The 24,923-nt window shown below is 38.9% G+C and overlaps 2 protein-coding genes across 8 annotated transcripts in view; one reads left to right on the top strand and one right to left on the bottom strand.

Annotated features, from left to right (window-relative positions):
- NCAPG (non-SMC condensin I complex subunit G) overlaps positions 1-7,115 on the top strand; it is a 31,622-nt gene extending 24,507 nt beyond the window's left edge. The window contains exons 16-21 of the mRNA XM_075422160.1: positions 1,829-2,003; positions 2,384-2,545; positions 3,466-3,637; positions 5,438-5,524; positions 5,997-6,072; positions 6,939-7,115. Coding sequence (XP_075278275.1) covers positions 1,829-2,003; positions 2,384-2,545; positions 3,466-3,637; positions 5,438-5,524; positions 5,997-6,072; positions 6,939-7,065 — 799 coding nt within the window. The 3' untranslated portion in view covers positions 7,066-7,115. The remainder of the gene's footprint in view (positions 1-1,828; positions 2,004-2,383; positions 2,546-3,465; positions 3,638-5,437; positions 5,525-5,996; positions 6,073-6,938) is intronic.
- Positions 7,116-11,094: 3,979 nt separating this feature from the next.
- Positions 11,095-24,923, bottom strand: part of LCORL (ligand dependent nuclear receptor corepressor like) — an 85,999-nt gene continuing 72,170 nt past the window's right edge. For 4 of the 7 annotated variants that reach the window (XM_075420605.1, XM_075420607.1, XM_075420608.1 and 1 more), the window contains one exon: positions 12,115-12,215. In XM_075420605.1, the coding sequence (XP_075276720.1) occupies positions 12,202-12,215 (14 nt within the window). In that variant the 3' untranslated portion in view covers positions 12,115-12,201. Of the gene's footprint in view, positions 12,216-24,923 lie in introns of all 7 variants that reach the window. The other 3 variants (XM_075420612.1, XM_075420609.1, XR_012763973.1) reach the window with 3 other exon arrangements.

Raw genomic sequence — 24,923 nt, forward strand, 5'->3', positions numbered from 1 at the left:
ATTTCATATGCTTCCAGTATCTCTGATATTGAGTAATCAATTTAAGCTTTTAACACTGATAATCTTTTACCTGTGAATGTGATCTTCTGACCCTGTGAATCTCTCCTGGTTTGTTTGTTTGCTTGTTTGTTTTTTACTAGTATTATGAGTCCTAATGATTGCCCAACTGAGTAATTCTGTGTATTTCAAAGTCCTTCACAAATGAGGCAACTTGTTCTCGCACCTCATTAGATGATCTTTTTCTTGAAAAGAGAAACATCGTGTATGATTTAATCAAAAATCTGAAAAATGAGTGGAGAAAAAAATCCTAAATCTTAGTCTGGCTCATTGATTTGGAATCTCTGTTTAGTTAGGAAACTTTATTAATTTTCTGTCTCAAAACATTATCTGCATTCTGGATCACAAACAGTTCATTTTAAGATGAATCATGGAGTTTCTTCAGTTACCAATACTGTATTTTCAGAAGAGAATTATTAATTACCGTGTGTAGTTCAGAAGTGTCTGCAAAGTTTGCCATTCAGAAAAGGAAAACTCAGGTAATGAATGAGATTTGGCTGAGGCTTGTATCTAATGTTGGTACTGATCTCTGACCAGATTTTAAAATTCCATTTGTTTTCTGGGTGTTGCTTTGTTAACCTCTATCTGGTCACAGGTATAATCAAGAGGCTTACTTTTTGAAATTAAATATTTGAACTCTGTGTGGTTGGGGAAAAAAAAAACAAACGGTTGATGCCAACCTCTATAAATATTCTGTCGTGTTAACAGAGTGGTGTGGGACGCTAAGAACAGCAACATGATCCTGTAGCCAGTGAACAATTCTTATTCACGGAATGTTTTCTGAAGAGTAATGAACTCTCTGGCAGCCTAAGAGGAGAAAGTTCTGCCTTGTGCCCATATGCTGCTAGAGTTTTTACTTACTTAAATTTACAGGAAATAATCTGAATGATACTTCAGTTATGTTTGAGCCAATCTCAAGCCTGAAAGCTGCTGAAAGGGAGAGTCCTTGCTTCCATTCTTTCTTGACCCAGTTTCAGTGCTCAAAAGGTCTTTTGGTCAGCTGATTTGGCTCAATAATCCAGCAGCAAAGAACCTGCTTTTTTGAAATTATTTACTTTCTGAGGTTTCTCCTGTAGTTATTTGGGTTCAAATAGGAGGTTAACAAGTATCAGAAACAAGGGCTTCACTTCATCAATTAGTACCTTGTACTTTTTCACACCTTACCTTTTAAATTGTTTTGACCTGTCTTGTGGAACTGCGCTTTTGGACAACTTGCTGCAGAACCAAGTGCAACGTGATTTTTAGGCTTGCTTGGCAGGAGTCCTTAAACCTTCTGAGAAAAGAAAGCACAAGTATTTAATCCAAAAATCTTGTTAACCACTGTTTTTTTTGGCCAGGCTTCCTTGCTTTCTTACACGATGAGAAGTATCCCCATAGAAAAATGCTGGCAGGAAGGAGGAATGAGCAGAAGACTGATTAATCTAAATAAAAGATTTAGAGAAATGTATTTCTGTCCCTTAAGAAAGAATATGTCTGTATATATCGGTTTTCAGTAGTAAAGATGAACTTTCAAACTCTTCAAAGGCAGGAACTGTTACTTAAAACTTACCTGAAATACTATGTGCTAAAACTTAAAAGAAATAGGTTCGGTGAAGGAGTTTTGATGTCTTAATCATGCTGGCTTGTTGACCAAGGTGACTGCTCCCACTTTGCTCTAATTGATGTATTGTAATGGATCTGTGAATTTTCATCATAGAAGAGATAATTTAGGGGTGAATTAAGGTTTCATTTTCTCTCATTATGCTACTAATGTTTGACTCAATTGAAACAGGTCTCACCAGGAATGCTTTGAAGAAGCTTATCTTCCAACTCTGCAGACGCTGTTAAATGCCCCTGCAACTTCACCTTTGGCTGAAGTAGATATCAGTAATGTTTCTGAGTTGTTGGTGGACCTGACTAGACCAAGTGCACTGAAACCTCAGTATAAAAAGTCTCAGGACTATCAGGTACAGTGTGTTAAACTGAAGGAAAGCAATATTTGTGTCTAGATATTAAGAACTGACCCTCTTCACTTACTGCTATCTGTCTGGGCATCTCAGAGATTCCTAGTGTCAGAAGCTGGATTAAATGAGTGACTGTTCAGGTAATGACATCCCCTCCAGCACTCCAACTCTTACAATTAAAAAATGCTAGTAGGAACGTGCACTATGCCTCAGTCTATGTTGGGAAAAGTACTTATAAAAATCGGTGTATGTACTTAAAATACTGCATTTTAAGGAAATGTTTACTATGTAAAATTAGCTGCTTAAATCAGAATGATCTCATTACTGCCTTTTGTAAACAATTCCCAGTGAAATTTCTGATACCTGATTTCTTTCCTTTACAGGACTTAACAGTGCATGACAGTTTAGCAATGAAAATTTGCAATGAAATCTTGATGGACCCAACTGTACCAGATGTTCGTATTTACGCAAAAGCTTTAAATTCACTAGAACTCAGTAGTTCTTCCACAGAGAACCTTCTGGTTCTGCTCAATGAGATTCTAGAGGTAATACATAAATAACATGGTTCTTACTTTTTAAATCACTAGTAATCCAGTATTCTGATACGCTTAAAAATGAAGTGCCTTGTTTGTTTTTTTTTTACCATGACAACATGACTGGAATTTCTCTTTTAACCAGCCTTTGAAAATTAATTTTTGATGAGTCATTTACAAAAACCTGAGCTGATATCACTATATAATTTACATATTTCAGCTACCATAGATAGTAAAACCAGCGTGAAACAGTGTGCCCAACGTAAATTTCAATACAGTGAGTTCTTTTGATAACTGTGGTGTAGCCAATTCTTTTTGCATTAAAATAAAATTCAATATTAAGTTTTTACAGTTTGGGTGGCTTATCTTCAGTTAATTATTAACACTGAAATTTTATGCCTAAACTTATGATGTAACTGTAAGAGCACTAGGCAACATGAAAAGGGTGCTTGATTGAAGATGAAGTTTGAAGGGATTACAAGAGTGATGTGAAAGTTTTTACATTGATGCTTTTATTACTATGGTAAAAATACAGTAAAATTTTTGAACATGTCAGAGGAAGACAATGGTATATTGAGGTATACAGAAGTGTTGAAAAGAATGCTGATCTGCTATGGGGATGTCATCCACAGGTAGCCGTGCTCCAGGACTCAGCTGGAAAAGTCCAGCTGCTTTAATGTTTTGTTTTGCTTTTTTTTAAGGTTCTGTTTTTGTTTTTTTTTTTATTAAAAAAAGGTATTTTGGTGTTTCAGTGCCTGGTGTTGATCGAGAAAGTGTTTCTACTTTCAACTTGAATAACTGTCTTCGTGTCACATATTGTGTCCTTTCTACAGTAAATTATTTAACTAATCCTATTAGTGGGTAAATTTAATAGATAAAAGAACTGGTTTGTAAAATTAAGTAGCCTTTAACATTAAATGTCTCTTCTCCAGAAAGTGAAAGATAAAACGTGTCAAAAAGCTATTGAGAAGATCAAGATGAACTTGACCAGGGATCCTAATATGGGCAGAGACCACTCTGAAAGGACGGAGGAAATGGGGCTCTCTGAAAGGACGCAGGAAACTGACATCACATTATCTGCAGATACTATTCAAAATGAAGAAGGTAATTCAGGAGAGGTGTAGTTCAGTAGTAGGTATGCAACCTTACTAAATCCAGAAGAACTACATCCACCACCTTCCCTTCATCCATAAGGCGGGTGATGTTATCATAGAAGAATATCAAATTAGTTAAACAGGACTTTCCCTTTGTGAACCTGTGTTGACTGTGCCTGATAATTGCATTATTCTTTGAATGCCTTTCAGTAGTACCCAGTATTATCTTCTCTGTAATTTTTCCAGGAACTGAGGTTAGACTAACAGGTCTGTAGTTTTGTGGGTCTTCCCTGGAAATTGGAATAACACTGGCTAGCTTCCAGTCAGCAAGGACCTCTCCAGACTCCTAAGACCTTTGGTAGATAATCAAGAAGGGTCCTGCCATAACATCTGCTGGCTCCTTCTGTACTCTGGGATGAATCCTCTCAGGCCCCATGGACTTAGAATCAAATAATCATTTAGTTTGGAAAAGACCCTTAAGATCATCGAGTCCAACTATAAACATGACACGGCCAAGTCTACTACTAAGCCATGTCCCTAAACCTAAGTGCCACGTCTACGCATCTTTTAAATATCTCCAGGGATGGTGACTCCACCACTTCCCTGGGCAGCCTGTTCCAGTGCTTGATAACCCTTTCAGTGAAGACATTTTTCCTAATATCCCATCTAAGCTTCCCCTGGCTCAGCTTGAGGCAGTTTCCTCTGGTCCTATCACTTGCTACTTGGGAAAAGAGATGGACATCACTACAACCTCCTTTCAGTTAGTTCTAGACAGCGATAAGGTCTCCCCTCAGCCTCCATTTCTCCAGACTAAACAACTCCAGTTCCCTCAGCTGCGCCTCATAAGACTTGTTCTCTAGACTCTTCACCAGCTTTGCCCTTCTCTGGACATGCTCCAGCAACTCAATGTCTTTCTTGTAGTGAGGGGCCCAAAACTGAACACAGCACTCCAGGTGCGGCCTTACGAGTGCTGAGTACAGGGGCACGATCACCTCCCTACTCCTGCTGGCCACACCATTCCTGACACAAGCCAGGATGCCGCTGGCCTTCTTGGCCACCTGGGCACACTGCTGGCTCATGTTCAGCTTATAGACATTCAGCTGATACAACTGGTCCCTTACAATTTCAGTGTCCTCACATGGAAAGTCACTGTTCCCACACTTGTGGTTCTCCGACTCAGAGGACCAGGCAGCCTGAGGTCCCTCAATTAAAGACGGAGGCAAAACAGCATTGAATGCCTCTGCTTTTTCTTCATCCCTATAAAGTAGGTGACCATCTTCAACAAGTATCAGTCCAGTGTTTTCTTTAGACCTTCTCTTACTATTGACGTACTTTTAAAAGCCCATCTTGGTATCTGACACAACACTGGCCAGTTTCAAGTCTGACTGAGCTTTGGCCTTTCATGTCTTCTCCCTGCATATATGAACCACAGCTCTGTGCTCTTCCTGTGAAGCCTGACTGTGCTTCCAGAGATCATACGATTTCTTTTGCCTCCTGAGCTCCACGAGGAGTTCCCTGTTCAGCCAGGCTGGTCTTCTGCCCTGCTTGCCTGACTTACAGCACTATGGCAGGGGCTAAACAATTGCCAGGAGTAGTTTACATCTGATTGACCTGTTTTGGGGCAGGGTTAATGCTGAGTGACATTTTGAGCTTCCTTCTAGCTTTATTATCTAATTTCTAGCGTAAGAAAAAAGTGGGGTTAAAATTGTGTGGCTTTTTTATAGAACAGCCAAAATGCACAATACTGGTACTTAAGGTAAATTAAAAATTGATTATCTATGACTTCTACATCTGCTGTTCTGTTTAACAGAAAATGATAAAGGTGCTCCTCATACTCCAGTTAATGAAGTTAAAGAAACTGCAAAACTGAAATCCACAAGAAACAAAACGGGCAAAGGTATGCACTAGCTTTTTTTCTGGCTACAATGCTAGTTGTTTTTAATAAAATAATTTAATACTAACTTTTTGTGAACATATAGATGTAAAAACGATTCAGTCTTCATACTCTTACAGTTTTTTAAATTCTATTTGTTACAAGATTAAAATAGTATCTTTTGTGGAAATTTTTGTGCTGTTAGCCTCTCCCAACAATGCAGATTTAAAAAAAAGAAAAAAAAGTGTGACTGCAGGATTTCAAGATAATTTTGGCCACAGTCATCTACAGTGCCGTACAGGTGTTGATGGGGGAAGTGATCCATTGCAGGACTGTTACTGTTGCCTTTGTTTTGTCGCTGCATTCTGTCCGTGGTGACTGCACATTTACATGTTTCAATGCAATATCAAACATTATAACTGAAGAAAGTTACGGAGCTAGTTTAAGAAAAGAAATGGTATTGTGATCTGAAAAAGAGACTTTTGCTTCTGCTTAGGACAACGGAGAGCAGCAGCAGTGAGGTCTGTGAGGAGAAGAAAAACTGGCACAACTGTAAAATGCGATAGTGAAAGGTAAATCTGTTTCTCTCCACCATCAAAACCACGATGTCTGCTCTAGCAAAGAAATCTAATTCAAACGCTTTTCTTTCCCCAAACCTATATATTCTAACCTATATTCTCTATTCCTAATACACAGATAAATATTTAAGAACCAGTATTTGTTTGAACTGGTACTTTTGAAACAACAGCAGGTTTGACGACTTCACATTTTATCATCATTGCCAAAGCCTGTAGTAATTATTTTTTTTTTTAACATAGCTTTTGTGCATAGAGTTAACATACGTTCTAGCCAACAGAAGTTAAGATTTTTGGCTTATGTTATTACTCTTCTTCCCATCCCCTTTTCTGCTTTTTTAATAATTGTTCTGTGGAGGAATCAAATTTTTTAATTTTTTATTTAAATTCTTCACCTTACACATTTTTGTTGCTTCTTTGTAAACACATAGTTGATAAGCTTCCAGAAATGACTGGTGAGTGAATGTACACCATGCATTTCTTCCTTCGTGATCTTGTAGGATATAAGCATTAAACCAAAAGTATTCTTGTACTTTTCAGCTGTGCTTATTCTTTTTCAAGCAAGTAATCCGTGGAGTCTGGGTGACAGGGGTTGATTGTTCCCCTTTGCCTCTTCAGTGTGTTTACTTTGATACCACCTTATCTTTCGGGGGTTTTGCTTATTTTACAACTGCTAATGCTTGGTTATCTTTACTGAGACTGCTCTGTCACTTAGAAAACATTAATATAGTCTTCTCAAAAAATAAAAAGTTTATAATTAGTAAGAAGTAATTTTGCTCTTTATGTGTCAAGTTTGTTAATATAAAGACTCTTTGGTTTACTTAGTCTTTTTGGCCTTACTTTTAAAATATTTTACATTTCAGTGGTGATGAAATTCCAGAATCAGTCCCAGTGTCAAGTTCAAGGCCTTCGAGACGAGCAAAAACACTGGCACTTGAAAAAACAAGGATGAATCTTTCAAGACTTTTGAGTAGGGAAGAGGCTCAATGAAGAGAAAAGCAGAAAATGTGTCCTTTGCCAATGCTGGTAGTTAACAGCAGACCTGAAAAATAAGATTTGTTTTGTTGTTACATCTTACTGAATTCTTTTTATATTATGATCATTTATACTTCTAGATTTTTCTAGGAACTTTTATTTTTTTTAAAATAGATGCTTTTGATGATTTTTCCCCGATATGAAGTCCATCATTCATGTAATGAAAACATATTAAAATATTACCTGACCAAAACTTGAGATTTTTTTTTTTACTTTATAGAGAAGAATGCTTTTTATCTGCAAATAAAAATTTGCTGTTGATGGTAAGTACTTAATAGCTGTTAAAATAATAGCTATATAATAGTTTTTATACCTATAGTTTCTATAAAGCTCTTTTGATAATTAACATTATTCACAGAGAATGTTTGACCTGGAGTGGTTGCTTGCGATGGCAGCGATTTTGAACGTACCTGTCTTTAATGCACCTACTTTCTTCATTTATTGGTCTGTGCATCTGCTGCTCAGGTTTTATTGTTCATGCTAACGTAAAATAGAATTAATAGTGAATTCTGCTTCCTGCAGATATATGTGTCCGCTTTATTTTAAATAATGTCAAAATGGTAAAACTGAGTTATGATTTTACAAACCTAAGCCTGGAAGTCTGCTGCTGATCTTGACCTTGTTATAGAATATCAGTAACGTGCTTTCAGAAAAGCATAAAAACATTTGTGGTACAAAATAACATCCGATAAGGAAAGGAATACTTAAGTACAGAAAGGGTGAAAAATGAAATACTTTATATGATCTGTGTACTGTCTTTCTAAAGTGGCGTACAATTGTGATTTCTTTGTGGCTTTGAGGTTCATAAACCTTTTTCTTACGACCTGTCTAGGAATAGTCACGAGTTTTACAGAGGCAATAGAAGATTAACTTTAAACTGCACGTGGGAGTCACTGGTAGCTGAGCAGATTCACTCTGGAAATGCTGGCTTTTTGGTTTGGAAATGCTCTGTCAATCGTGTGTCTGTGTTACAACATAGATATTGTAATATCTATAAATATATATATATATTTATATCTAGAAATATAGATAATTTCCAAGGCAGTTGGAGAAAACTCATGTCGATTGCTTGATGTATGTATCTCAACTACTGCTGCTGAATGTAGCTTTCTAAGGAACTTGCATTTAAAATAGGTAAATATACTGTAACTTCGGTAATTCTCAGAAATTGCTTAGGGAAACAAGTGAAAAGTTGTGTTCCCAAAGTGTAATGCCCAAACTGTTAAGTTATTTTCAGGGTTGCATACAGGAAACAGACAGAATTGTGTTGCTTTTCATCCCTTTCAGTTTTTGTTGGAAACTTTTCAAACCACAGAATGCCATGACACACTTTTCTGCTGATATTTGCTATTCAGAAGCTTATATAAGTGTGATGAATTATTTTTATTCATCATTTTAAACAAATTTTGAAGTCCTGAGCTCCCTCTTTTAATAATTTTTTTTCTTCAAATCCCCAACTTGTGTTTTAGTGTGGGTTTACATACATGCAACCACTTTGAGGTCAGAGACAGTGTCCCCTGAATGCTGCCTGAACATTCTTGAGAAGGGTGAAGTATATGTTCCAGTTTCTCAGCTGATTGTCAGTCAGAGTTTCCCTTGAGTTTTAAAGTTTATTCTTTTTATTATTTCAGTTAGAAGTTCTCTCTCACCTGCACTCTTGTGAATGGTTTGCTCTTCTGCCACTAATACACTTTCAACTGCTGTTTCTAGGAGTTTCTAGGAAAAGCAGGAGAAATAAAAAAAATATAAAGGCTTCTTTGGGAACGCCTTCCTGAATCAGCTGAAGACCTTCAGTTTTGCCTTCTTGCTGTTCTGCCGTGCCTTGCCACACGTGCGGGCTCTGTCTCTGGCATCTCTTCAGAATGCTGTGCTGAAAAGACCAGGTTCCCCCGAAGTCGCCTCTCGGTCAGGGATGTCTCTGCTGTGGATGTGGCTTCGCTGGTGTGTATCGACGGAGGGCAGACTCTGACAAATTGGAGTGGGCTCAGTGGGGGCCCCCAGGCTGGTCAGGGGGCTGGAGCACCTGCCCTGTGGGGAGAGGATGATCAGCCCGTGGGCCTTGGGAGGAGCCCTAGTTACCGACAAGGAGTCTGCTGAGGAGATGGAACTGAGCTCTTTGTTGCGTATGATGGGAGGACAAAACCCAATGGGCGCAAGTTGAAACTCAGACCAGGATATAAGGAGAGAAAGGCAGTGGAACAGGTTGCTGGAGGCCCTGTCCTAGGATAGTTTTTAAGTCCTCAAGAACCTGCTGTGACCTCACAACTGGCCTGCCTTTGAGCAGGACATAGAACCGCAGACCTCTCCAGGTCCTTCTGTGTCTGGATTTACCCTCTGATCCTCTTTCAGGCTAGAAACTTGACCAGCAGGTGGCACGCAATTTGCATCCCCTCTGGGCTCTTCCTCTGCCCTGCTTCCTGTCAAGGGAAGGGTTTCTGTGCAACAGAAAATTTGGTGTGCTCTTGCAACATTACTGTATCTTTTGAGAACGGATGGCTGCTTAATTGCAGGGTTGGATGATCAGATGCGTGTTGTATTTTTCAAAGCTGGTTATTAGCAATAATTGAGGTTTAAATGTATGCAGCTGACTTTCTGAGAAAGTCACATACAGAAGCAAGAGTAGATCCAGAGGTGATGGGAAGCCAAATCTGGAAGCATCTGACTACCTGCAGTGAAAAAATCTTGACTTGGCATGCATTACTCTTTCTAGCTAAAATAATATTGCCGATTTTTATTTACTTTATGGGTTGAAAGCACCTAAATTCCTGGCTGCTTGATTAAGGAATAAAATTTTAATCCCTAAATTATACTAATTGACTTAAAAGCAGCCTCTTTGTTGCTCTGAACCATTACTGTGCATCCTCTCTTTTGCTGGCTAAACACAAGAGGGTGTCAAACATGAGCTGCGCTAGACCTTGACTTGGTTCCATGTTAAATAATGATAAAATAGCAGCAGTCATTTGTTGTCAGATAAATCCCATGTTTATTCCTACACTAGTTGTTGTTTCTTAAAATCAGCTGATTGTTTTTGCTCGTTTGGCTAATCAGTCTCTTCAGACTACAAACGAAAAGACTTCTCTTGGTAAGTCTCCTCTGGCTGGTCACTATCTCAAGACAAAGGGCGAGTGCCACACTAAGAACATTTTCTAGTTTTGTTTGTTGTCTGACTTAAGGAAGTGGTTAGTGAGCTTGGGATATGCCTGTATCTCACTCCCATCTGAAAACTTGCGAACTCACCACCCAGTTGAAACTCAGTATGGCACAAGGGAAGGGATCATAATTGTTAAAAGTTAAGGAAAACAGACGGCTGCTTGGAGGTGAGTCAGACATATCTGTAACAGAAAGGTTCTGGTATCTACTCGGTCTTTGAAATGAGAAAATCCACATGGCCTCTCCTCCGTCAGCCACATGAATGAGGTACTGGCTGCATTAGTTCTGCTGCTTGTGAGACTGTTTTCATGTCCCTCTGTGGGTAGCCCCGACTACCTACTGCTCCTTGGGCTTTTGTGGGGCTCCTCAGAAGTCAGCTTCACTGCCTCTCCCCCAGGAAGTTTAATTCTCTTTTTGGCTCTCTTGCCCCATAGAATCCAAGTGCATTAAACAGTTGAGATACATAAAGATCCTCTCGACACTGGCATGATGATGAGTGTTCATTCTTTTAATCATGTTCTGCACTCTCTTGACACTTCAGTGACTTGATATGCATGTAGGATCTTGTGAGACTTACCAAAAGTCACAACAATATTTCAGTTACTGGATTGCACGTGCAAACCAACAAACTTCTGTACAGAAGAACTGCATCTTCACTTTGTTAAGATGGCATTTTAAAGTGAATCCTTAAAACCTTTTTTTTATAAAATGCAGTGTCTTCCACGGAAATTGCCTTCTGGAAAATTAGTTATTGGCAAGTAAAGGACAGACAATTTACTAAGAAGTTGAATTAAGAAACCTCTACTCTAGCTATTGAATGTATGACTCCAGAAAAGAGAAATGGATCATATGGTTTTATTCTAACACTTTTGTTATAGCTCTATTAATAATAAATTTTGATGAATGAAGTACATGAACCTTGCTAAAGCTGATCTAAGCATGGAAAGTCTACAATGTAGTCAGCTACAACCATTTACTACTTTGAGTAGAGTTTAAAATTTTGATGTTTACATTGAATTTCCGAAGTACGCGGGGGGGAAAAAATGAAATAGGAAGAGCATTTACATCCATTTTAATTGGTGGCAGGCATAAATTCATAAAAACAAAAGGGGAAGAAAGACCATTTAGCAGAAACCTCAAAAGGTGCAGATACAGATTTGTTGAATGACAGTCTTTCAAGAGATTCTCCCGCAGGCTTGGCCTTTCTTTTAGACATTACGGTCATTTAACACTGTCACACAGAAGTTCTCTAGATAAATGAAGATGAAAGCATACTGCAGAAACAAACTGGTTGTTCGATACATTTCAATCTGTTTGCGAAGGAGATCTCCTCTGACAATTTATCTTTTCTTTTTACTGCTTTGCTTGGAGGTAGTCGGTCTCCACCTGTTACAGATTTGTTTGAATTTTTATTACCATAAATCTTTACATGGTGACCTATGCCACAATTTACATAATATATTAACTTTCGTGCACAAAAATAAAATTGGGAAATAATAATTAAACATAAAGAACATAGAAAAATCACAATACTATTAAAGGGGAACATCAGATTCTGATATAAATTTGTACTGCAAGAATTTCATGATGGTCAGATGTGAACCTTTATATTTATAAAAAGAAAAAGTACATCAAAATGAATAATGCTAGTAGTAATATAAAGCCAAATCACACAAGATCATTTCAAGATCAATGTAATAAATGCTTATTATTCAGCAGAAAAAAAAATCAGGAACAATGTACAAAATAATAGTGCAAGAACAACTGCAATCTATTTGTTCTCATCAGTTTTGAGATTTTGGTTAAAAACTTTACAGCTGGCAAGAGATGCTGCTGAAAAACTCAGATTCCACTCAGTGGGCTGATTAAGGCACATCTTTATGGACTTCAAATGTTCATTTTCTGTGTTCATGTCTATTGAATTCTGCGGCTCCGAGACTTTCACTTGTAGCGTGCTGTGAGAAAAGAAGTGGGGGTGGGAGAGGGAAAAAAAATGAGAAAGTTTAGTATGCTTTCCTCTTGCCCTGCAAAGAAGCAAACTGATTAGAGGCAAGATGAGGTGGTGGCAGATTGCGTATACTGTTGGGGTTTTTTGTTGTTTTACTGCACCATGTTCCAGAAACGCCAAGTTCAGACCCTGACTGCGCTGCGCTCTCCGTGTCGTAAGAACAGCTCAGGGTTGTCTGTGCTGAAATAGCTGAGGTCATATTTGTTTGCAGAGACCGTCCCAGGCCCGGCGTTGCACAGGACGAGGCGTGTTCTGCACGCTGGCCCATCCTCGGCTGCCTGCTGTGAAACCATAGAGCAGGACCTGGGCAAGGCTTTGGGGCTGGGTGTTTTTGCGGACGTTGTTAATTTAGTACAGCCATCAGAGGACTAATACACAGTTTTTGTTTCAGGTGGAGGAAAGTAAGTAGTACAAGAAGGGAGAGAAACTCAGCCCTTGTGCGGCTCATGAAGCAGACTAGGACGTAAGTGTGGATCGAACCATACTCTCATTGTTGCTACAGAGTCACAGAATGGTTTGGGTTGGAAGGGTCCTTTAGAGGCCATCTAGCCCAACCCCCTGCAGTGAGCAGGGACATCTCCAACCAGATCGGGTTGCTCAGAGCCCTGTCCAACCTGGCCTTGAATGTTTCCAGGGAGTGTCATCTACCACCTCTCTGGGCACCCTGTTCCAGTGTTTCATATCCTCATTGTAAAAATTTTCTTAATATATAAAGCAGTGTAACTGTGCACACTCAGAAGACAAGAAGGTAGAGTTTAGAAATCCTAATTTCAAACCTGTCCATTGTACTGTTTTTCTTACGGCCCACCTCCTGCAGTGATCTGTGTCCTCTGTGCAGTTTATTGTTTCTCACTATCCTTTTCAAAGATTTCAAGAACTGCAAGAATGATACAAAGCTGGAAATATTTCTAATCACTGAGATACTAAAAATGAAGTTCTCTGTATTGTAATTAAGGGTAGGACCTAATGAACTACCTGTACACAGTTTCTCCAATCCAAGGGATGCATAAGTGCCAAGAATATCTCTTCATAGCTCTTACTTGCTGCCTTTCAAGATACCAGGTCTATCCCAGGACTTAGGTGCAAATTATCAAGGATTCAGTCTGCTGCAGTATCATGTTCACTCATGTGAGCTAACAGGCTAGCTGAAGACATTCAGTAACTGCAGGACTGTAACCTGAAACATTCGCTTGTGTTACTGAAATACTGTTGACTGACTTCGATTCAACTTTTTCCTATGTCATGGCAAGAGGGAAAGACAGCTTGTGTAACACTAAAGTGACAATTCATTGTTATTTTTCACAGATCATCTGAAACACAGTTTTTGTTCTTTTACATTTTTATGCAAATCCTCTAGAAGGCTGTGTGCGTTTCTGATATGGTAGTGAGGCATTTCTAATTTCCTAACCCTGGTTCCTAACCCTCTGCAACTGGGGTACTGCTCTCATGACCTGCATTTCCTCGTGTCCTTATTCTTCTGCCTCTATCTCTTGTCTTGGTTTTGCCTTGTACCCTTTGGCCTTCATTGTTTTCTGGTTTGCACGCGCTCTTGTTGCTCTGATCTTTTCCTCCCTGTAGGAAACACAGAGTGCAAGTGTAGGTGACAGAAGACTTTAGTCAGCTAGGTTACTTTCTTGAATTTACAAACTCTTCAGACCAGCCTCTCTGCCCTCGCTTGCTGTGAGGAAAGTCAAAGCCTCTTATGACCATGGGATTACGTGTGTCTATGAGACGGTGCTAGGGCTGACTTCGGCAGCCTGGCAGCTTTCCTCACCCCTGCCCATTGTGTGCTTCCAGGCGTGGCCAGGTAGCAAAACTGAAACTCTCATCAATGAACAGAAATGATCAACGGCTAAATGAAGAGACAGGGCTGGAATGTTGTTTTGTCTTGGGGTCTGTTGTTTATTTGGATTGTTGTTGTTGTTGTCATTATCTGAAAGGAACATAAACACCTTGGGAATCAAAAAATTGCAAACTATGAAGTAGTATATACCTGCAAAGGGCTTTAAAGAACAGTACTTCTACTGTCTTTAAAGCAGTAGATACATAAACCTTCTTTAATGCTGGGCAAGTGCCGGACAGAAAAAACTAAAGGATCAGGCTTCTTAAATTATTTGGCATGTTACTTCTGTGTATAAACTAGGAATTGTACTAAGTCGTTATGGCCTGTTTCCCAAACAGCACTGCTAGCAGTAACACAGCGTGTGCTAGGATTTGGTGTAACTGTAACCGTAACTCCTCTCCATTTGCTTGGACTGCAAATCAAAATGCAGAGTGCTGTAATGCCACCAAACAGCTCTGTCTGAGCAGTTGACTGTGCTTCCCTCTCTGAAGGGCTGTCCTACTCTGTTTTTGTACAGGTTTCTGTACAAGGTGTAAAAGGCAGGGCTGAATTTGCAAAACGAACTGCAGCATACACTGGTCATCGTTATGCATTAATTTACCTCTTACAGAAGAACTCTAGGAAACTTGAGAGTTTGGCATTTTAAGAGAATGCATTAAAAAAAGGAATAGAAAAATTTTAACTTAATGTGTTTTTTGGTTCTCCAGTATGGGTAACATCAACATAAAAAGCTCAAGTATTTTAGGAAATTTTGCCTTGATAAAAATCAGTGGAAAGTAATGTGGTTAGAGAGCTGCATTAACATATGCATTAACCAAGAAGCAACTAGTTTTTCATCTTGCTTTTCATTCTTTTACCTGTAGTGATGTACTTTGTAGCTGTTGATGTAACAAGGTACAAAACCAGTGTATTTAAATAGTATTTTAAAAGCAGAGAATGTAATTCAGGTATAAAATTAAATAGAAGCAGTGGAGTTTCTCCAGCCAGGTCCATCAATAGATTCTACTCTAAGTTTTATTCCATGCTGCTTACAAAAGGTGCACTGTGCATTAAGGTTTCCTAGCCAAAGTGAGCGACGCTCTGTACAGCAGCCCTCCTGGCAGGAAGACCTGCAGGTTCCAGCCCGATGCTACCAGAAGGCACAAAGCCTGCTCTGGTGGAGCTTGGAAGCCGGCTGTAGCATAGCTCTACGCTATGTCCCCCTGGAGTTCTCCACCTCCAACACTTGCACCAGTAATCGAATGGAGGTCCCGTTAACTTCCTAGACAGCAGGCATGTGCTGATCTTACCTCACGGTTTCTAAAAAGGTTAGAATTTCCAATTCTGAAGCCATCTGTTTAGTATTCCAGCAATTATAATCTGTTTTGTTTTTATTCACTTGGGATTGACTCAGTTAATCGGCTTCCAAGCAGGTGATCTGTGGAAGTCAGCTACAGGTGCTTCTGTAACATGGAACATAAATTCCAGCCATGGCATATTCAGCAGTTCTGCTTTAGCTAGTGGATTCGAAGACAGGCCAACAGTGCTACAGGCCCAGTGAAAAAGAAGAAAACAGTCTTTTTTTTTTTTTTTTTTTTTTTAATTCTTTGTAGGACAAACTAGTGGTATTTCTTGAAATTTCAGATGCTCTATTACATTACCAGCCCTCGTCCTCTAACTACTCTTAAAGTGCTGGTAATGTATTTACTGCTTAATTTAAAAGATTTCATATTTCAGAGCGTACAATAACTGGTCCTGATCCTTCTTGTCTCTCTCAGAAAGTAAAAACTTTTAAAAACACAGTACATGGAAATGAGACTATACCTTTTTGATCGAAAACAATAACAATTAAAAAAAAAAAAATCTATGTCGGGGAGCTAAGTTGTGTGTTTCTGCAGCCCTGGAGCACGCGCTGTATCACTGCTCCGTATAAGGAGCACATTCACCGAGTTCTGACGCGTCGCTGTACATGAGGTATGAGAGCTCGTGGAGAGGGAGGCGGCGCTGGGTGCCGCAGCAGGGACGCGGACGGCACAGGCAGCTTTGTCAGTGCAAGCTGAGGAAGCCCTCCTGTGCTCTTGGCTTGCTTTGGATGCTGCTGCACACAAAACCCTAGGAAGCTATCAGCGATGACTCCAGGATTTTTTTTTTTTTTCACGTGTTGCTACTCTGGGTTTGCACATCACCGTTACTGCATCATCTCTAATTTACTATCTTGCAAGGGCGTTGGAAAACGAGGCAAATGCTGACGTTGTTCAAACAAGTCATAGCAGCCAGATCGGAATAATGCCGATAGACTCTGAAGTCCTGTCTAGTCTCCCCTGGCTAAGCAGACAACCCTATGTATGGTAAAGTCTCCAGGCCTGCTAGGACCTAAAAGGATCATCCCTCTCCACAAAAATTTCCTCCTATCACTAAAGCAAAAGGAATTAAACAGAAAGGTCTTTGAATTCAACCTTCTACTAAAAGGGCAAGCAACAAGGGGCCTTCCCCTAAGAGCTAAAGAAAACTCTGCTCTTTTCCACATTTCCAGTTAAAACTGCCTGAATACAGGTATGTTTGGTTTTGTGAAATTTTGCATTCCTTTCTTTAGTTTTACCCAAATCTTTGTTATTATAACAGAAATACTGATTTGCAATAGGAGGATGTGACAGCAATACTGTATAAGTTGATAGGCTGCTAAGCAGAAAAAGAAAATAATATTCTTTCAGCTTCTTATTTTCTGTGCAGTTTGGAACTGCGTTCTTCAGGAAAAACAGGAATTTGACACCTGTTGTGTGAAAATCACAAAGTTAAAAAAATCTGACTACCTCAAGTCCACACATTTGCTGAGTTAATCTGTGCCATGACATGTCAAGGCCATGCAGAAGAAGCAGGAAGAGGGATAAATGCCGCCTCTCTGTTAGAGCACGACTCTGCACTTCCTATCAAAGAGATTACCATCAACTGCTGTGTGTTTGTATGCTGTGAAATGACTACGGAAGTATTGTTGCAGGGTTATGTTTCTCTAAATCTTTCACAACTCTTATTTCATAGATAAAAACGTCTCCTTCCCAACTAGCTGAGAGCTAGGTCAAACTGGTTTCTACCCTCCTGTCCGACAAAAATTCTGCAAACTGCACTTGTTCACCACCACCACCACCAATGGTGTGCAAGCTGATAGCTTGGCAAGCGTAAGAGCATTCGCGATACACAGCACTGATTTGACGCTTTTACAGAAAGGTTTCAGAAATACTGACTAGAAATAGTAAAACTTCAGTAGCATAAAAAAACCCTTTCTCTGTACAAAAATAGTACAGGAAAAGAAAAGGAAATAATGGAATATATTAGGTTAAAATCTACAATGTCTAGAGTAGCCTCAGCATCCTTTCCAACAGAGATTGATTGGATAATGCAATACACATTGAAATTAAAGTAACCAAGCACACATATTTATTGTCTCTAAAATTTAAACCCATCTTTCCATAATGCCAAAAATCTACAAATTTTTTGATGTCTCATTTCGATTTATCAAATGGATCCTCTTTGTAATAAGAAATAATAGTTTTCAGCTGAGTGGATGGAATCCCATTTGGGAATCTGGGAGAGAGAAAGAAATGCCCTGGAAATAGACGGCATACTCAACCAGATCAAAGCAAGCTGGGGGGAGAAGCAATATCCAGGGGGTCTCTTAAAAATTAGACCCAAGAGCTGGGTTTAACAGGGCTGGAGTACTAAGACAAATCAAGCAGTACACAAGACAGAACCAAGACAGGAGGTGAACTGAATGCAGGGAAAAAGAGGGCGAGAAGTCAGAACCAGCCCTAGTCCCAGACTGAAATCATGGTGGAAAAGTTTCTTTTGTTCTTCACACTAACTCAGAAATGTTTTCTTGGTTGAGACAAAAGAAAAGGGTGGGAAGAAGAAAGGAAATAGGAATGAAAACACATGAAATATATGAAAAAGATAACTAAAAGGCTAGGAGGAATTTGCAGAGCCCTTGAGGCACATGAGTGCAAGGGGATCACTTATTGGCAGCTATTTCCTGAAGCTATATATTGAAATATCCACACACTGTTCAAGCTTTAATTTTAACTTGCACAGAGACAAAATTATATAGCAGTGGATTGTTTGTTGCACCTTTTACATCACTAATTCATCTTCAAAGAACACAGCCCAACAGTGAAACCAAACAGCATGCTGTACACCTTTTCAGGTGAAAGTCTGGCAAGCGGCATCAATGACAGCGCTTCCAGAGTGCAGCCACAGAAACAACACGACTCTCCCCAAACTCAGCTATAGGAAGTGTTGTCACTCCCTTAAACATAACAGGGTAACATAAAAGGTTTAAATTGCAACTTCCTTGCAGGAATTTGGAACTGAAACAAGTTAAAAAAAAGAAGAAATTAATCAGGGTTGCATAGCCATGGAAGTACAGAGCTCAGTCCTGATGGCTCCCCAAAACACAGGGCAGATCTGAACATATGTCGACAAGTTTAAGCATAGACAGAATTTCTGCCCCCTTTTTAAATTAGTTAAAGCAGCCTGACTTAGAAAGTTATTTAGAACTGTGATCTTTTTGACAAGAATTGCAGGTTTTGTGGTAATACAGACTATTCAGCAGTCCACAGAAGGCATAGGGTTCTTAAAGAACAAGGAAGCAAAACATGAATGTAAGCTGTCACTGAAAGGGGCGTGAAGAAGTGATAAAATTTTAGGGTATAATGTACTAGTGATGATAGTACTAAACCTGTTAAAGGAAAAAAAATAGTCCCATGATCTCAAATCGTTCCTAGCATACTGTCTTCAAAGACCTTGGGAACAAAAACCAGCTAAGAATCTAACAGTTCAAAGGAACCACCATTAATTTTATGATGAACATAACTAATTCATAGCATCTAGGCACCGCCGTGCAACAAGTCTGCCTCTGATCACCAGTTCCATGAAAGAAAACGACCTAATTTCTACGCATTGTTAGAAGTTAGTAGCATGCAAATAAATTTAAAAAGCCCCTAAGCACCTGCTGTGCAGATAAGTACTGTTGCATTTACCTTAGAAACATACTATAACAGAAAAAAGTATTTGCTATTTTTATTCTCCTTAATCATAATTAAAAATGGTTTTGAATGAGATACAATAAGGCTAAGGCTTGGAGGGTCAGGACTAAGTATGCTGGTTTGGGCAGTTCTTGAAAGAAACAGAATGCCACCATCTTGACACTGTGATGAATACAGCTGTGTAAATCTTGCCATATGAGCTGGATTAATCTCAAATCTTTATTTCCTAATAGTTTTTTGACATTGCAAATGCAATTATGTTATGGAGAGAGATAATCTCAGAAATATGATGAGACAGTCCCTGGGCAGTTTATAACCCACCAGACTTCTGAATTAAGGAAGGTCAAACAATAATTTGCAAATAAGTAATTTCCTTTTCTGAGATTTCTACTACTTAAATATAATTTAAAACCAGCTGTGAGTAGTAAACTGATAAATATGAAATGTCTCAGCAACTAATACGATATACAAAAGAATTTCTTCAAACACACGTCTAGAACTTTGAGCTAGAAAGACAGGTCACAACCACTATGATTTTAAGAATGGATACCCTAAATATAGCTCTTAAATCTTTACTTGCGTTGTAAACAAGTATCTTAAATTTTAAAAATAAATTATTGTTACTGCATGTTTTGAAATTTATGCTAAGTGCCCCAATCAAAACACTGAAACCGAACTTCCAAGTACTTAAAAAAAAAAAACAAAAAAAAAAACTTAGCCTCCATTCCAGATGAGAAACATGAGACCGATGAAGAGCACCATCTAAGTGAAAATGAGAAATTTTTTTGGATTAAGAAAACTATCATGTGGTATTCTTACAGCTTCTAGACACGAATTTTTCAGCTAGGCTTCCACTTCATGTACAGGAAAATAATCCATTATTTGAAGCAAATAATCAAGATTTGAATAGTTTGAAATAGACAACTCCGAGAGCAAGCCCGGGTCAGTAAAACATCAAATATAATTTCTGCACGTTGGCGAGCTTTGCACCTTAGCTAAGGGGAACCTGTGACAAGATCCACCTGAAAAGACTGATTTCCCTCAGCATCTTTAATTTTTACGTATGCATGTGTTTTAATATGAAATGTGAAAGTCTTCTAATTTCTAGCGGGACAATTTAGAAATACTCTACTCTGAGCTGCAAAGTGAAAACTAAGAATAAGAATACCTACAAAAGACCTGCCTGGAAAAACATGAATGCAGTCACATTACTCACTAATGGCTTGACAAGTGATAGAAAACATTCCAAACGAAGTAGAAATGCATAGCCTTACGCTTTTAAAAGGATTTTAAGTCCTAAGCTAATGTTAAATTAAGGCCATTTCTACTGGTAGACATGCAGTAAGAAAAGCAGGTCTGAAGTCGATCATCGCTGAAGAAAGAGCTGCAGCCAAGTTAAGGTACCTGCCCCACCTACAGATAAACTGTGCTTAGCGACAGGAGCACAGGTTCCTTCTACGTACACCTAGAAGGGGAAGCGGAAAGGGAGCATGTGGCAGTAAGCAGAGCTTGGAGAGTAGGTGAGCTGGCACAGACACTGAAAGAAAAGTTTGTGAAACTACTGTCTACATTTAATTTGAGGTAAGGAACAAATAAAGCTGAATGCAGACATAAATCAGGTGAGTTTCTGCCGTTGAAAGAACAGACCAGACAGTAAAACCTGTCAGACTGACAAAACCAAACAAAAGAATACAGAAAAAAAGCCTAGGTCTCCATAAAGCATGAAGTTTCTCACTGAAGATTTACATCCTCTTAATAAAGCAACAGATACCGTTATTTGTACTCCAAAGAACACTGAAGAATGATCTAGGCAGCCTTTACTGATATGTAGAACATGAGAGCAATCAGCATCAGAAAAAGGTCCCCTCCTTCAGTTATGAAAAAATGGAAAGAAATAGAAACTGCTAGACCTGCTCCAAAAGTACAGAATGTGCAATCTGCCATGAGAACGGGAGCAGGAACAGTAGCTTTTCTAGAATTATAGTGTCCAGAGCTGTTGGCCCAAAAGCATGGAGCTAGGAAGACAAAGTCTATTTATACGTCCTGATTTTGGAAAAGACATGTAGCTTTACACTGCAGGAAAAAAATTAAGTTACCTGGTCTTCAATAAGAAAAAGTGGATTAAACAGTAGGCATGGGTATTTAGAAAAGATTTTCCATACCTGGATCTGAAGAAATCTATGACAAAGGCTGACTGACATCTTGCTCGTATGATATTCTAAATCTCTTACCAGGTGTAAGAGATAGTACGGGCTAGCAGAAGTACACAGTGACAAATACACAGCAAAAACCAAAACAGGGCATGAAAGCAGGCTGCAGTCACTCTGCAGGGCTCCCGAGAGCTCGCTTTGGCACTCACAGCCATACAGCCTGGGGAAAAAGGCAAGGTGATGCGTGGTCTCAGAATCAAAGCATGGTATTGAAGGAGAGTAAAGTATGGAGAGAGGATGCAAGAAGAGTGTTGAACAACCAGAGTGGAATGGTCTGAATGGTCTGAACAGGGGTTCAGACATGGGTCTGAGTAAAATAAATGACTAAAAGCAATGGCATGAACAACAGTTCAGCAGGGACCGCTGGCAAAGTCCCAATGGGGGCTAGGCAGTTCAGTAACAAAGGTGCAGGCGGGCATCACATATGAAGCACAAGTCAACGCTACATTACTGTAAAAACACAAGTAAGCACCATGACGTATAAAAAGCAAAGGGACAGCTAACACTGGAAGAGATAGCCAAGGACAATGGCATAATTTTCATTATGGGAGCTAAGTCGTCATGAGGAGTGGTTAGACACACCCTGTTTAGGCTCATCAGCCCCCCTGAAAAAGCCTGCACACTTTCTGTGCTTCTGTGAGAGAGGGAAAAGGTAGAAAGCTGCCAGGAAAACACAGGTAGTCTGACTTCTTAAAGCAAGAAATACAAAAAATAATGTTGACAAAAATCACACAAAAATAAAGAAAGCAGTTAGATGAGAAAACAAGTCAGTCAGCTGAAAGCTGCCAATCCAGTAAGGAGAAAAAAAGAAATAACAGATTGAGGAGATACAAAAACTGAAGTAATTCCAGATGATACCTTATGCATTGAAAGGAGATGACGGAAAGACGTGTGTCTCAAAAACAGCATTACAAGGTACACTGCAACCAATCAAAGCATTATTTTGAGTCGCCTGGTTAGGAACCTGATAAAAATGTGTGGAGTACATTTTAATCATTGCTCAGTTACAATAACTTCAATATTTTATTTGACTAGCAGCAAAACCATCTTCTTTTCCAGATTTTTGATAAGGCACTATTAAAAAAATCCTTGCGAACAACAAAGTAATTAAAAAATGCCAACTAACTTCTAAACTGGGACCTCAATCTAGTTCCTGTTTGCAGTATTTCAAACAAGTGATTTTCTCTTACAATAGTACATTAGAAATGTTCTCAGTTCATAGGAAGCACATATCCCTGTATAAATATATATAGGTACAGTCTATAAATCATACATTTCTATATACTTGTATTTGTTAAAAAACGTAACTTGGGTTTCCATTTTCTTCTGATTTATTTTGAAGTATCTAATAATACCTTTTAAATAACTAGGAAGTAAACTTTGGTAATGAGGGGACCATAAACTTTCTTTGCTAGACTGCCTACCCAAGAACACCACCACGTTTCATATTGCCCTGAGACCACCAAGCGTGACGCCACCATTACCGCCACAGGCAAACTTGCCAAGCTGTGATGTCCTAGCGGTGCGTGCGTGTGAAGCAAGGTGCTGCTCTTCAAATCCTGGGCTTCCCATAGAAAACAATTTCCATTCAGATGCATCCATCTAATTAGTTGTTGATCATTGTAAAAATATCTGGCTTCATTAGAACCTGAAAGCTGTCAACAGGTTTCAGCAACACTGCTAGGGAACACTGCAGATTCAAGACTATTTTAAAGGGCAAAGTCTTTCTTTTTCACATTGACCATAGGAAACACCAGGGGAAAAAAAAGGCCTTATGATAAGAAAATGCTGTCCTTAAAATATGCCAAAAAACTTATTTGCATTATGTTAATATCCAGATACAAATGAATACAAGCAAGAAGGAATATAAAAAATGAAATATAATTTCTAACAGCTACCCAATGTTTACCGACAGTTAAACCAAAATTTTGTATAAGTTCATAAGATTTAGCACCACTCTGTATAGCCCTGCAAACAAATGTTTAGACTTTCTCCTGAAATACTTTAGAATAACGAAAACATTTCTATTAGTCTCAAATCTTGTTTAAACAATGTCTTTAAGGTACAATTGTGTAATTATAGCAAAACAAAAGGACACTGCTACCAAAAGGATAAACTGCATAAATGTGGCATTATATTTGGCTTGAAAATCTGAAGAGGGTGTCAAAATCAAAGGACAGACTGTACCTTTGATTGAGTGAAAGAGGAATTAGGGAAGGAAAATCTACCCGAGAACACACGCAAACAACAGTCCAGTCATCTCACACCATTTTAAATCTGCCCCTCAGTTCTGGAACCAGAATCTGCCCTTTTTGAACGTAACTATCTGAAGACTCTAGTGTGAGGCACTTCACACAAAGGTGGTGAAAGGAGAAAACCACCACTAGCTCTAGCAAATAATCAACAGGGGAATGCAAATTAAGGCACCGCACACAAGCCTCTGAATTAAAGCATCTTTCTTGAGCAGGAATGTTTTCCCCGAGCTCAACACCAAGATGTGGAATTGTCTCAGTATAATTAACCTCCTTTGTGATGGTCAGACCACACACACACTTTATTTACAAGTTACGTCATCACAGGCTGTGTTGATTGACCTCTATCCTCTTCTATCTAACATCAACCAAAGCTTCGCTTTAAGGCAGTGAACTCTTCACAGAAGAGAGGATTTTCAAAAGGATATGTGCCTGTCATCTTTTCAAGAGCGCTAGGCAGACCTGGGAAAACTGCTGTTTTCTCTTCTCAAGAAGGGCTTAAGCAGAAAGACAGAAGCCTGCCTGTATTTATACAGTATTATGAGCTCCCTAAGGAAAGCTAAAAAATTTAACCATTACCTCAGGACTGAGAACATATAGGAGAGCATTAGTATGAGTTTGTCAGTTTTTGAGGAAATCAAATTAAAAAGAGAGAACAAAACAATACTGAATAAGATTGATGAACACCACCACCCACACTTACGTATAAAGCCAGGTATATAAATCCTACACCAAGGCTTAATGATCATGACAGTAAACTACAGAAATTTCCTTGCAGGTGAAGGAAATGAAAGACTACACGGTTGAGGTCTTTGAAAGAAGTCTACTACTCAAAAAAGCAAAAGTGAAAATCCTTAGCTCAGAACCCTCAAAAGAACACGAGGAACAGCATACCCCAAGGCAATATGTAAATGACCACAGTTTGAAAAAAAGCAGCACCCAAAGTTTACACACCTCGTACTAGATCACATGATGGCAGAGAAAGACAAGTGAAGGAAAAGACTGTATCATTGCACTTGGCAAGTGGAATTCCAGAGTATGAGACTGTAGTATTAGAGCTGCTGTTGTTGCATTAAGGGGAATGAAGCAGAGACCATTAGGGTCATTAAATGATTCAGGATTTATTATACATCTATAGTCAACTATATATCAAGTCTACCTTTCTGCTTTTATACTTCTGCATTAAAAATGGCCCACTTATTGAGAATAGTCATTCATCTAAGTACTGTTCCTACATTTTTTATTAAATTTCCTACTTTGTTTTATGTCTGTTTGTGAAAAAGCAATTAAAGTCACGAAAATTTCATCTGCTTACTCTGCCTCACAGGTGAAACT

The sequence above is a fragment of the Opisthocomus hoazin genome, chromosome 5 (assembly GCF_030867145.1).
Source record: "Opisthocomus hoazin isolate bOpiHoa1 chromosome 5, bOpiHoa1.hap1, whole genome shotgun sequence".
NCBI classification, from domain to species: domain Eukaryota; kingdom Metazoa; phylum Chordata; class Aves; order Opisthocomiformes; family Opisthocomidae; genus Opisthocomus; species Opisthocomus hoazin.